Source organism: Phyllosticta citribraziliensis, assembly GCF_038025025.1.
Source record: "Phyllosticta citribraziliensis strain CPC 17464 chromosome Unknown J3D65scaffold_7, whole genome shotgun sequence".
Classification (NCBI taxonomy): Eukaryota; Fungi; Ascomycota; class Dothideomycetes; order Botryosphaeriales; family Phyllostictaceae; genus Phyllosticta; species Phyllosticta citribraziliensis.
In genome coordinates this window covers 1,426,521-1,438,933 of record NW_027117344.1, presented here as the reverse complement: position 1 = coordinate 1,438,933, position 12,413 = coordinate 1,426,521, and the positions used below count along the sequence as shown (strand labels likewise).

The 12,413-nt window shown below is 58.5% G+C and overlaps 3 protein-coding genes across 3 annotated transcripts; 2 read left to right on the top strand and 1 right to left on the bottom strand.

Annotated features, from left to right (window-relative positions):
- Nucleotides 1-2,013: 2,013 nt before the first annotated feature.
- Nucleotides 2,014-4,854, bottom strand: J3D65DRAFT_555074 (uncharacterized protein; the record flags this gene model as incomplete). Its single annotated transcript, XM_066797210.1, has 3 exons — nucleotides 2,014-3,915; nucleotides 3,972-4,407; nucleotides 4,463-4,854. 3 exons carry the CDS (start codon nucleotides 4,852-4,854, stop codon nucleotides 2,014-2,016), a joined length of 2,730 nt encoding a protein of 909 aa, XP_066654632.1.
- A 501-nt stretch (nucleotides 4,855-5,355) lies between these two features.
- On the top strand, nucleotides 5,356-6,026 carry J3D65DRAFT_627814 (uncharacterized protein). The gene is made up of 2 exons (XM_066800574.1): nucleotides 5,356-5,835; nucleotides 5,893-6,026. The coding sequence occupies exon 1, from the start codon at nucleotides 5,429-5,431 to the stop codon at nucleotides 5,801-5,803; it is 375 nt and encodes a 124-aa protein (XP_066654631.1). The 5' UTR covers nucleotides 5,356-5,428; the 3' UTR covers nucleotides 5,804-5,835; nucleotides 5,893-6,026.
- Nucleotides 6,027-7,031: 1,005 nt separating this feature from the next.
- Nucleotides 7,032-8,487, top strand: J3D65DRAFT_408656 (uncharacterized protein). The gene has a single exon (XM_066795989.1). It carries the CDS (start codon nucleotides 7,281-7,283, stop codon nucleotides 8,160-8,162), a length of 882 nt encoding a protein of 293 aa, XP_066654630.1. The 5' UTR covers nucleotides 7,032-7,280; the 3' UTR covers nucleotides 8,163-8,487.
- Nucleotides 8,488-12,413: the final 3,926 nt, after the last annotated feature.

Sequence of the window (12,413 nt, the reverse complement as noted above, 5' to 3'; positions counted from 1 at the left end):
CACGCCCTGAGCGAGCAGTCAGTGACCCAAAAGCTACCCACTCGCTTGCACATTCTCGACACAGCTGGCCAACCTTTCCGCCCTCGTGGCGATCCAGACGCGGAGCCCAAGAAGAAGAGGAGCCGAAGAAGAAAGGACGACGAAGAGGACAAGGTTTGAAACGAAGGTGGACGGCAAGAGGGAGAGCAGGAAGGCCAAGAAGAAAGAGAAGAACCATCATCACGGGACAACAAGATGCAGTCTCGACTCCATCCACGCACCGCTTTCCCACCGACAAAACTCAGTCTGGGCCGGATTGATCATGCGCGCAACCACTCAGCCGGCCGGCCACAGTCGCCGCGTCGGACAAGCACGAGCGCAGGACCAGCCAACCCACTCCGCCATTTCGCCTTTGCTCGGTGACGAACGTAGACTCGCATAGCATTTGGGATGGATCTTCGGCTGAACCAAGTGTGGAAGCAGGACATGTCCAACCGAGCCAACAACACCACCGCATCGACCGGATGCCCACCGCGTGCGCAGACCCAGCGTCAAACCTGCCATCACGGACAACCAAATCATGGAAGACGACACACGCACGGCGATTCTCAAATACAATCTCATTCTGGAAAATCCTCTGCTCGTTTGATTTGCTCAATCGATCGATCAACAACACAATCCCATTTCAATCAGTCAAGTTCAATCCCGGTTACAGGCACAAGAGCAAGCACGCGCGGGGGACACACACACACACACACAGGCGACCATCTATACACAAGATTTGGGCGGGGGTAGCCCGTCCCTCTTCCCATCCAACCAACCACGGCACTTCATCATCCAAAAACGGACAAAGGACGCGTCCCTTTTGTCCGACAGCGCACGTCATACGTTAGCATCGCCAATCCGGACGCACTGCGCGACGACCGGCAAGGGATCTCAAAAAGACCAGACCAGGACAACAAAGGGCAACTTGACCAAGGAAAAGAGCAGAAAGAGAGCAGAAAAAGAGCAGAAAGAGAGCAGGAAAAGAAAAGGAAAGGACACGCGCAAAAGAGGCAGATAGCCAGCCCAGATGTTTCGTGGCAGCAAGCAAGAGCAAGGACGACAAGAAGGCAAAAGAAACAAAAAGAGCAAGAACGCGCAACAAGAAACATAACAAAGCAACTAACGACGCACGAAAAACTCGATTGGAGAGGGAATCACTATCACATCGTAGACTCGTTTGTAATGGCAAGCAAGAGGAGCGAAGCAAGCGGCGAAGGATGAAAAACAACAAAAAGCCAGCCGGAAAAACCAAACGCGCAAAGAAGACGAGACAAAAAAAAGAGAGGAAATCTTCCCCACCAATGGAAAAAGATCAGACAAAACGGATTAGGTCTTCGCCGCGATCACCACCGACGAAGTGTACGTGGGACAATCGTCACAGAGCGCCTGCCTCCTCTGCTCCCACGCACGCAATTTCAATTGCGCCCGAATCGAACTGCTCAAGTCTCTTCCCCACCTCAACCAGGGGGAAAAAACCGCGACGGAGCGCCTGCCTCCTCCGCCGCCTCTAGCAAGGGGTATTATATTTGGTAACAGGTAGGTTTGCCGTCCGACCAAGACACTAAAAGGTAGGTCTTCAAGTTGGCCGTGCCGGCGAGGTGGTTTTGCGGTGCAGAGCGCCTGCCTCCACTGCACTGCTGCTCGGCACGAGTTCGACTCAACAGAGACACGGTAGGTCGAGCATTTTCCTTGAGCCGGAAAACACCGACAGTCAAACATGCCACTCGCCACACGAGATGCCATGGCACGAATGCGTTCGAAATTCGAAGCTCGGGTCGTAAAAAGTATGCACCGTCACAGCGCAAGAGAACTGTGGTCGGAAGAAACGGTTCGTCCATGGAGAGTCTCATGCCCGCGAAAGGGGCAGCCAACGCCGACTCATCTCAAACCAATCACGCCAATGACGCAGTCGGTCGGAAACGGGAATTCACGTGGGTCGCGTGGCGTTCAAATGTGGATGAGGTTGAGTTGAGCAGTGTCGAATGGCGACTACAAACTCATGGTCAACCACTCCCACTCCTGAGGCCCGCTTCCTGTCCCAGGCACCATGCCTTGACCCATCGAACCCATCTGGATCGGGTTGTGCTGCGTGTTCATCGACGACGGTGGCTGCACAAGCGGCTTGGGCTCGTTCTTCCTCGTTGCGACCGCCGGAGCCGCAGCTTTTCCAGTTGTATCATCCGCATCTCTCATCTCGGTGTCTTGCATCGCAGCCTTGGACACTCGCGAACGCCTGGGAGCGACTGCCGAGTTACGCGAGGGAACCGAGTTGGCCAGAGAAGAAGACTGCGTCTTGGGAGGCCCCGGCGCAATAGGAACAACGCCAGACTTGTTGGCGGCGGCAGCTGTAGCGCCGACATGGCTGCTAGCTGTTGGGGTGCTGATGGGACCGGCAGTAGATTTGGGCGACTCGGAGCCAAGCGCACTAGTCTTGCCAGAGTTGGGTGTGGTTGCAGGTGTGTGGGCTATCGAGTTCTTGCGAGAGTTTTTCTTGGACGATCGACTCGACGATCCAACGGGAACACTGTTGCCGCTCCCGCGGTTCCGCTTCTTGATGACATCGGTTTTGAGCGACAAGGGGCGCACGACGCCATGAAGCTTCAAAAACAGCCCACAGGCGTTGCACAGCGGTTGTCCTTCAGGATTGCGTCTCCAAAGGGGTGTCGTCTGGGTAAAGCAGTTGGTGCAAGTGGTGGGCACGCCAGCCTGATCGTTCGATTTGGCGCCCCCAGGGCTTGCTGGGCGAGAAGGTCCAGCCGAGTTGAACCCTGATTCCGGCGGCGTGTTTGGTGAGGACTGCGGACGCTGCTGCATCGACTGGTGTGCGAGTCCTGCCGCGTTCGGCGTCGAGCTCGTGCGGGGTATCTTTTGGCGGCGCGGGTCGTTACCGCGATTCCGGATTTCGCTGACAGAGGCAGCAGAGCCATGCGCGCGGCCAAGACTGCCGCCAGCATTCCAATCTTGCGGTGAGGGCACCATCTCGGTTGGCCCGATGGTAACCGTCTTGCGTGGGGGTCCAGCCGGGAACCGCGCGGGGGTCGGGTTGAACTGATTCGACAGGTTATGCTCCCACTGAAAGCCACTGCTGGCATCCATGTTGGCATCTTCCATGGGTGAGTACTGCGACTGCATCGGCATTGTACGGTCGGCAAATGTGCCCTCGTCGTCCTCGCCATCAGAGTCGGCCCCAAATTGAAAAATGTTGTCGTGCCGCGACAAGTCCATGCTAGGGGACCTGTGCGAGTGGGGGAAGTTGGGCTGGATGACTTGGTTGGGATCCACGTGGCCGGATTGGTGGTAACCATGTGACGAAAATGGTGGAGGTGGACCTGACGTCGAGACTGAGTTGAACAACGAGTCGGTGGACGTGGGGTTGAACATGAACGGTTGCATCGAACTCGACATGGCAGATTGCTGGTGCATGCTGTAGTTGCCCAGCCGCCCACGGATGTCGAGGCCTTGCCGGTCACCGCCGAAAAACACCTGCTCGCCCTCGGGGATGGGTTGAGGTGTCGACACGGTCGAAGGATATGCCGACCCGGGAGGTGAGTTGTAGTAATCGGTCGAGTTGAGAGACGAGGCCATGGAGTTGTTGTTGTTGAACATGTGGGAGTACTGGTTCTGGTTGTTTACCAGGGGAGAGCCAACTGGAGAAAAGGTAAACTGGCTTTGGAAAGGCCCAGCAGAACCAATGATGGGGTCGTTGTCGAGATCGAAGGTGTTGAGGTTAAAGGGGACGTGGGACTGGTTGTTTGATTGAGTGATTTGAAAGTTGTGCTGGGGGAGAGGAGGCGGCTCGAGGGAGTAGTTTTGGAAGCCAAGATCTTCGTGCTCGTGGGGCATTATGATGCCGTTGACCTGCGGGGATGCGTCCGGTTTCCGTTTGGGAGGCTGATAAGGACGATTAGCATGGGGGCGAACCCAAAACTGCAATGCCAGCGACTTACCCTTCTCTCGTCGATGCTCGTCTTGCGAACATGACGCTGGACGTAACCAAACTCGCTCTCTCGTATGGCCGTTGGAGGCACAGAGGGCGCGGAGGCCCGCGAAATGTGGAGAGAATCATCGTGAAGGTGACTCGTGTGTTTCCTGATGGGAATGGCAGGGCCGGTGATGGTCGAGGAAGGCTGGTCGTCGGCGGTGGGCGAGTGTGGCATGCCCGCTGGGGAGCCTATGGAGGAGGGCACGATGAAGTCGTCGAGGTTCATGTGTTCGGCCTTTATGGCCTCTTGGTCGGTGAAGCGCGCCTGCTTGTCCTGCGACTGGCTGCGCAGCTGGGCGATTCCGCTAGGAGCGGTCGTGGGTCTCGAGGGCGAGTTCTTATCGTCGGCAGAAGGCTTGGATGATAACCTAGCGGCATGCTTTGTCAACACCATGCTAGAGCTGCACGCACTACCTAGCACGCTAGAAGAGAAATGCAAGACCGGGGGAGACTAACTGGGCACTTTGTCTTCGCATCCTCCTCAGGTTCATGGACATCATGCGCCAGGTGAGGTTCTCCATGCGCTCAGAGTTGGGCAGCTGCGACTTTTGCTTGTTGTAGAGACGCCATATTTGAGTGCCGATGGGATCCTTTTTCTGCATCTCGTCGGGGTCGTCGAGGTCGGCGACGGCATCGTTTTTCCAGCGGGGAAAGAAGGTCTCTTTCAGCACGCCGTTGCGGGCGGCGCTTTCGGTGGGTGAGAGATCCAGCTTGCTTTCGACGGTGCTGGCCGAGGTGAGGGACTGGATGGTTGAAGAGGCGCCGGACGAAGGGTGGTCGTTGTGTGGCCTGGGAAAACGAACGTGTCGCGGTGACGATGAGGCGTGAGCCGAGGGCAGGTCGGCCATGGCCCCAATGGCGTCGGTGTCGAAATCACTCAAGGGAGAGGCGGCTGGCATTGCTCCCCCACGCTCCCCAAAAGGGACGCCAGACATGGGCGACGGAGCGGGTTGGGGTGTGTGGGTGCGGGTGTGTCAGCGGGTAGTAATAGTGGTGGTAAGGTAGAAGTGTGGTGGGCGCAGGCGGGCTTGGGATGCGTCTTGTCTTGGTGAGGTAGGTCGGTAGTAGAGAGGGCGGGCAGCGCAGGTCGGAGAGGAGGGGAGTAGTCGACGGCGACGACGACGACGACTTGACGACGACGACTTGACGACGTGGACGAGGATTGAGCAGAGCAGCCACGCGGGAGCCGTGTCAGGCAGTAGTAGAGTGCTTGTGTCTTCTCTTCTATGCTCGTAGCCAGGGTCGGCGAGCTTTCAGAAGCCGGCTTAGTACCGGAGTGGCTCAAGTTGGGTCTAGCGACGCTTGGCCGGGCCATGCTTGCGACGCCGTGAAGGGTTGGACTCGGGCCTTTTGGGCCCTGCGCTGGGCTGGCTCGACATCCATCGTCCTGTCCATCTTCAGTTATTGGGGCCTCTCTGCTTCATGTCGTGCGCCTGCGCCCGCGCCCGCGCCCGCGCCCGCGCCCTCGCCCTCGCCCTCGCCCTCGACAATTCCTTCGCTACGGCTCAGTGTGTGCTGCTCACCAAGCCCACGCTGCTGCCAGCTGGAGTGCCCGGGCAGGCCTTCCTGCCGTCGCCAAGCACGAGCCCTCTCTGGCCGCCGCCGGCAATTGTGGCTCCCCCTCCTCCTCTCTCTCTCACCTGGGCTGGGCACCCGGACCCCACCACCTGGCACCATGCCCGCCCTGCAGGGGGCGCGCGCCCCTCGACCTCGACCCGACACCATCACCACCACCAGACCACCACAACCGCTCCCTCGAGTCGTTGGCCTCTTTTCTTCTTCTCTCCGTCACGGTGAGCTCTGCGGTCGCTGTCGCGTGCCCATGACAAGTACACCTATGTACCCTCCGCTCGTATCCTCACCACCCTCACCACCCTCACCACCAGGACCATGACCGTCATCACATCGACCCCACCGGCAATCTGCCTTGCAACCTGCCTGCCTGCCTGCCTGCCTCCCGCCACCACACAGGCACACACCTCAGTCGCACGCATCGCATCGCATCGCATTGCATTGCCAGAAACCCGCAAATCCGCGCCGCTCCACCCACCTGCCTCCCCTCTGCGACCAGGGCACCCACTCCGGATGCCTGCCTGCTCTTCCAAAAGAAGCCCGCCGCCGCAAGGATGCACTTCGGGAAGCGTTACGGGAGGCGCGGTGGGCTTGACGATTGATGTAATTCCGCAGGCCACTTGAGCCGAAACAAGCTGGCGCTGTGCCGCACCAATCGTCCACAGATGCTTTGTTTATTGTATTTGTCTATCCTACGCATAAACATGGCGCGCGGCATTGGCGCGCACTTCGCCCAGCGGCGCCAGAACCCGATCACAGGACGGACTTGACATGGTGTTGAGTCGCCAACTGCGAAATCCCCGCAAACCCTTGGGAACATCCGTCCGTGGCACACGGATTGCGGTACTGTACATTTCGAGTGCTCCTCAATACCAAATCCAAGCCACAGCTTCATCTTTGGTTGCCATTACTCCCTGTCACCCTTCCCCGTTTTCCTGTCGGGGGGGTGGTGCCACGACTTGTTCAACCAAGCCTCGTCCCCCCCTTCCCTGAAGCATCGAGAATCAAGACTTTTGGCCGCGGGCAACCTCCGAACCTTGACCCCTTTGCAAAGGGCACCAGGCAAGCCACCATCGCGGCCCCTGGCCAATATTCGCCCCAAGTCGATCTGCTGTTCTTGTCACCCTCTGCCTCAAGCGCAGCCCGCCCTCGTGGAAAAACAGGCAGCGTCGGCCGGCAGCGGCTCGTGATCCAACGCCGCTCATTCGCGAGTTCTGCGGAGCCTTCAGAAACTTGGTGCGCAAAACCCAGCGCACTGGTGTTTGATATTCTGCTGTTCCCTGGCCATGCCTACATCATGGCCTCTCACATGCTTGCAGGACCACTGAGATCAGAGTCTGGACCTCCGCCGCACCGTAACCTTTCTGTCTACGAGGCTGCCAGCCCCGCAGGCGCATGCAACACACGCTCTCACTCACTTCGCGTCCGCTCTCTCCAGGACACACAGGCCCACTTGCGGACTTCCTAAAAAACCCGAGATTCATGGCGAGTCGTCCGCTCCGCCGACGGCGCCTGGCTGCTGCCCTGAACTGGCCTGACGCTGCTGCTGATTGGCCGGACCGTGGCTCACGGTGCCCGTCATCACGAGCCAGCCCTTTGACGTCCCAGCTTCCAATGACTTCAGTGCCATTTCTAAGCCCGCCGAGAAATACACCTTGACTTCGAGTCGTGGTCTCAGCGGAGAAGCCAGCGGAAAGCGCCCATGGCCCCGGTTGGGCCCGAGGCCGGCCAGCCGGTGAGAGGAACGAGCGAGTCGCCCGTTGAATTCCTGGTGCCCGCCGCCCACCTAGACATGCCTGCCAGTTGGCTGGCCCTGCCACGCCCTTGTCGCAGAACGGCTTTTCCGAAGCCTGCGCTAGCTCAGGGTCTGCGCCGGATTTGGAACACCAGGCATTCCACTCTCCAGTACAAAGCTCATTGTTTCCAACTACTGTGCCTCTTCCACTATAATCCCGCCCATGGCAGGCTCGCGGCCGCGTCCCTGCTGGATATGACGATGTGCACATCATCCGAAATACGCAGGCTCGCGGGACTGCGGCTCTCGTCGCGCTCGCTTGAGGGCACCCACGGACAGGCACCGCGGCATGTTCCGTGCTCACTGGATCTGCTGGCCCTTGACGTCGCCGCCGCCGCCGACCGTAGTGGAGACTACAGATTGGCATGGCATTGTCAACTGCAAAGGGAAAAACTGGCCATGTTGCCAGTTCCGCGGTGCCGCGCGGATGCAGGGTCCATTCGGATTTTGGACTTCCAACGAGGCATGCCGACCGACATGCGACGCACGCGAAGCCGTAAATTGAAAGGTCATGGTTGGTCTCTTCTCACAGCGTCGCGCTCAAGCGATCGGTCCGCTCCACAGTTTTGTTGGTTTGGGCGGGCGGCGGCCGGTCGCGTGGCCGTGAGCGCTCAAGCAACGACGGCGCCCTGGCTGAGCAAGGGCTTCCATGATCGCCTCTCAGCGAGCGGCAGGGCATACTGCCCAGCGCCGCGAGTCGCACAGCGTCTGGAGTCGGGCGGCCAACGGCGCCGCGAGCCTGGCTGGCTTGCACGGCTCAGGCAGGCAATGCCATTTCGAAAAGCATGAGTAGAGGGCGGATTGTGATGAGCGCACAGGATCAAGACACGGCGGCCGATGGAATGAGCTGACGGATGGGCTGGCAGGTTGCGCTGCAGTGTTGCCGTTGATGAAAAGGTGGGCCGGCGGGTGGTCCTGTCTCCCTCTCTGCCTCCCTCTCACATGTCACCCTCTGTCTCTCCTTCTCTCGGGAGGCTTTTGCATGACGTTGATGTCGACGGCTGGCTCGACGCCGCCTGTTCCCACCGCAGCAGGACGTCCGATGCAAGTCAAAGTCAATCAGCCTGCCACACCAGCATCAACGACCTGATCTGGCCGCCCACTCGGGCAAGTCGAGTGGGGGTCGCCTGCACCGAGCAAGCAAGCCTCCGTGGGCCTTGGGCGATCTGCAGGTGCGCTCGCACTGCACCGGCGTTAGCGGACTTTGCCATGGGCCCCCCGGCACGACGTGCATCTGCAGTTGCTCAGATGGGTAAGCCGCCCCAATACCGCCACACTTTTGCTGCCCGCCGCCCTTTGCACATGCTCACCCCCGGCGGGCAAATTACTCGGTCCAACACTGACTTCCTTTGTCGGTCGCGCGCGCGTGGTTGCTTGCCTGGGGCTGGAGAATTTCCACTGCGCGCTGCAGTCTACCCTGTGCCAGAGCCAGCCCAAACATGATATCCAGGGTGTCTCATCGTATCCGCTTCGATGCAAATCACAGTGGGCGGTGTGGGCTGGACGCACGCGATGAGACCGTTAGGCACACGACGACATCAGCATCCCCAGTTGTCGGACGACAATCCCATCTCCATATTTACCTTGGTCGACCAGACATCTTGTCTTCTTCCGCTGCTCAACTGCCGTCCCGCGTCGTGCCAAGGGAAAGACCATTCACTTCGTTTGTCTTTTGGCCGAAGCTTGCGCGGGACCTAGCCCTCCGATCCTGTTTTGCAATAGAAAGATGCAAGAACGCCCGCAGGCATCGTGGCGCTACGCCAGCATCGGAAATCCAGCGTGGATGGTTGGTCCATGTCGAGGGCAAGCAGCGAATGAAATATGAAGCAAACAAGCCTTGCTCTTGCAGGTCGGGCGGAGCGGGGAGGGCTGTCTCACACTCGGCCTCGCGTGGGCGCCGTGCCAGAGACCTGTCTCTTCGCCACGTCCTACGTAGGGAACGCGAACGGTGAGAACAGACTGAACCAGGGCGCGTGGTCGTTCTGGCCTGTCAAAAGCCAGAGCCGTCGTGGGGGGGCTCTTCGCAACGCCCCTCGTCGTCTTGCTGATGTTGCTGACTCTTACCCAATCCAGCTTTGCCCTGCTTTCTCCGTGCCGTTCATCAGGTTAAACTTCTTTTACCCCGTCGAACTCGCGTGCCTTTTTTTCTTATCCAGGGCAGTTTTGCTTTTTCTTTTGATTTTTCCCCAGAATCTTTCGCGTCAAATTATGATCCTAGAGCCGTTGACGTTTCCCAGAGTTTCGACGTGCATGTGCAGACAAGCGTCGCCCTCGTATAGGGGTTGTTGAAGTCGCTTGTGGGCTGCGCAACCCAGCGCGCAGAGCTGACCAGGCCACCCCGGTTCCGCCTGCCCAGCTTGCTGGTGAGGTGCGGCAGGAAAGCCGGGCAAGGTGTGGAGCAAAGACCGAGGAAAAGACGGCGCAATCTGGTTGGCGGATATTATTTGAGGTCGTCTGTCTCTTTTAGATCCTTAATCCCAGCGCTTTCCCGCTCGTCTCCTCCCCTGGTCGTCGTCGTTCGTCCGCGCCGCACATGCACGAAGCAGGAGGCCAGAAGCAGGCAAAGCTACCAAACGAACGTCGTCTCGCTTCGCTTCGTCTTCGGCACCAGCCGGCGAACCTGGAGGAACCGCTCAACGTCTGGTTGGATCCATGAGCGAGCGTACGTGCGCGGTTCTGGAGTCGGAGTGGGGGCCTCCACTGCGGCAACGACGAAGGAACAGTGTGAGTCGCGGACCTCCTGATGATAAGAGGCGATCTGGGATTATCCAATCAATAAAGCAAAGAGATCATTCCTGATGATGCGCGGCGGGCGCGGAGGCGAAGGAATCGGAGCTGGACCCCAGAGTCGGTTTAGAGGCCCGAGATGGAGCGTCGTAAGTAAAGTGTGATGGAGACGAGTTGCATTCGGGGAGGCGAAGAAGAAGGAGAGGCCCATCACTTCTTCCTTTCCTTGAGACCTGGTCGGTAGGTGGATGTTGGTCCAAATGAGGCAGGCCGGCACGCGAATACGCCGCTCTTCCAATCGTTCCAGATGGTCGACCGATTATCGAACCCCGTCTCCAATTTCTTCCGAACCCCGAACCGGTGAGGTAGTGGTATTCCGTCCTGCGGTGAATGAAGACGTTGTTGCCCGGCTTCTGGTCTTTCAGTGGTGGCGGTGGTGATGCAATTCCCGTGCCGCGTCTCCATCCAAGTCAGGCCAGGTCAGGTCAGATCCAAAAATCAGGCGCGATCTTGAATTGGAATAGGGGGCATGGAGGAGAAGAAAGGGACGGGCCCATATGCCTCCCCCAAGTCCATGGAGAAGTCCAGTCCAGTCCGTTTCAGTCCAGATTCCAGACTCCAGATGCCGGGTTGGGGGGTAAGCGAAGGGTCGACTGAGCCAACGAGTCCTCAACCTCCTCTTTGCTGTCCCCACACGTTGCGAAGAGAAGCTCGAAGTCTCAATGAGCAGACAGGACGAACCAGCGAGAATTGCCAGTCTTATAGACAGCCGGACGATTCAAAAACCCGAACCAACCGCTATCTTGCGCAAAAGCACCTAGCCAGGCAGGCGGGAAGCTAGGGCGCAGCAGGCAGCGCAGACTCTTTGTTTTTCGCTCTGATTTGATTGACTGATTGATTGACGGACAGACGGTCGGGTACTTGCTCACACATGCTTCGCCCACACGCGCACGCGCACTCTCACACAGGGCGATAGATAGATAGCGCTATCGGTGCCCCGAGAGACTGGTTGTGGGATGTCTCGATTCGAGATGCCTGCCTGGCTAGGTGACCAGTGACGACGGAGAGAAAGACGACAGAGGACGACCACGAGCGCCGAATCCCATGCACATGTAAAAACGAGTACCGCTCTGCTGCTCTGCCTTGCTGCAGGTAGACATGGCGCTTTATCTACATCTTGGTTGCACGCACACCCAGGCAGGCAGACGGCGCTTGGCTAAAGAACCTATCCTGATAGTCCCGGTGTCTCGCCCGGCTGGCCTCGTCGTCATGCCAATAATGACGAGCTCGTCGCCCCAATTACCGCCATTCTGGCAACCCACCACCCACCAGTCAGTTAGAAGCTCTTCAGTCAGTCAGTCCGTCGTCAGTCCGTCCTCGCACCACATCCCACGCAATTGCGACGAACGACATTATCTTTCGGTCATGGCTGGAGCCAATGATGAACGCTTCCCCCCTCATCCTCTCCCCTATCAGTTGCCAGTCGTCGGCTATGTATGTCCAGAAGGAGCGAACAGTCCCAAGACTCCCCCCAAGATGCGCGCGCATATGCAGCCGCTGTCTCTTGCCCCGGACCCAGCATGGCGTTTCAGGGCGGTTAAGGCGCCGCTGATACGGGAGAGCGCTGCGCTGCGCAGGGCCTGGGGTTGGTTGGGAAGACAAAAGTGTTACTCCTCTAGGATGGTGGTTGGCTGACTCTCGGTGATATTCGAGCCAGCTTTTTGCCCATTGAACGCACAACCCACTTGCCAATTGGGCAGGTTGACCTACCATTCGCGGGGTACTTATCTACTCGATCAAGTACCCCCACGGGATCCGCTCTGATGCTATCCTGAGGATGACTCGCGGGTGCGCGTGATGGTCCTGATTGTCGTGTGCCTGCAAGCAAGCAAGCAAGCGTTCGGGACGTGCAGGGGGCTACCCTAACTGATCTCCAAACGGTTATCAGTACAGCCCTACGGATCAGCGTGGCCCAGTCTTGTTGGAGCCTCCTCCACGCTTGACAAGCCGTGGGCGCTGTGGCAGTGGTGGGGGAAAGAAGACGTCGCTCCGGAGGCATCAGGCAATCTGGGGTGCAGGGGTCGTTGTGCTAAGTTTGAGCTTTAGCTCAGAGACGTGGGTTGATCTTCGCCCAAAAGACATGCGCATGGAAAATTTCGTATCTCTTCAGTTGGGCAATTACGGTATGAATTGCTCTCTATTCGCGTGCTATCATGGTTGCCTGTTGCGACGTTTTCGCCGTGTGCCTTCTTGCAGAGATCGCAACGAGAGCTGCCGACTCTTATTTCCCAAGCTCGCTTTTATTCAGCGCCG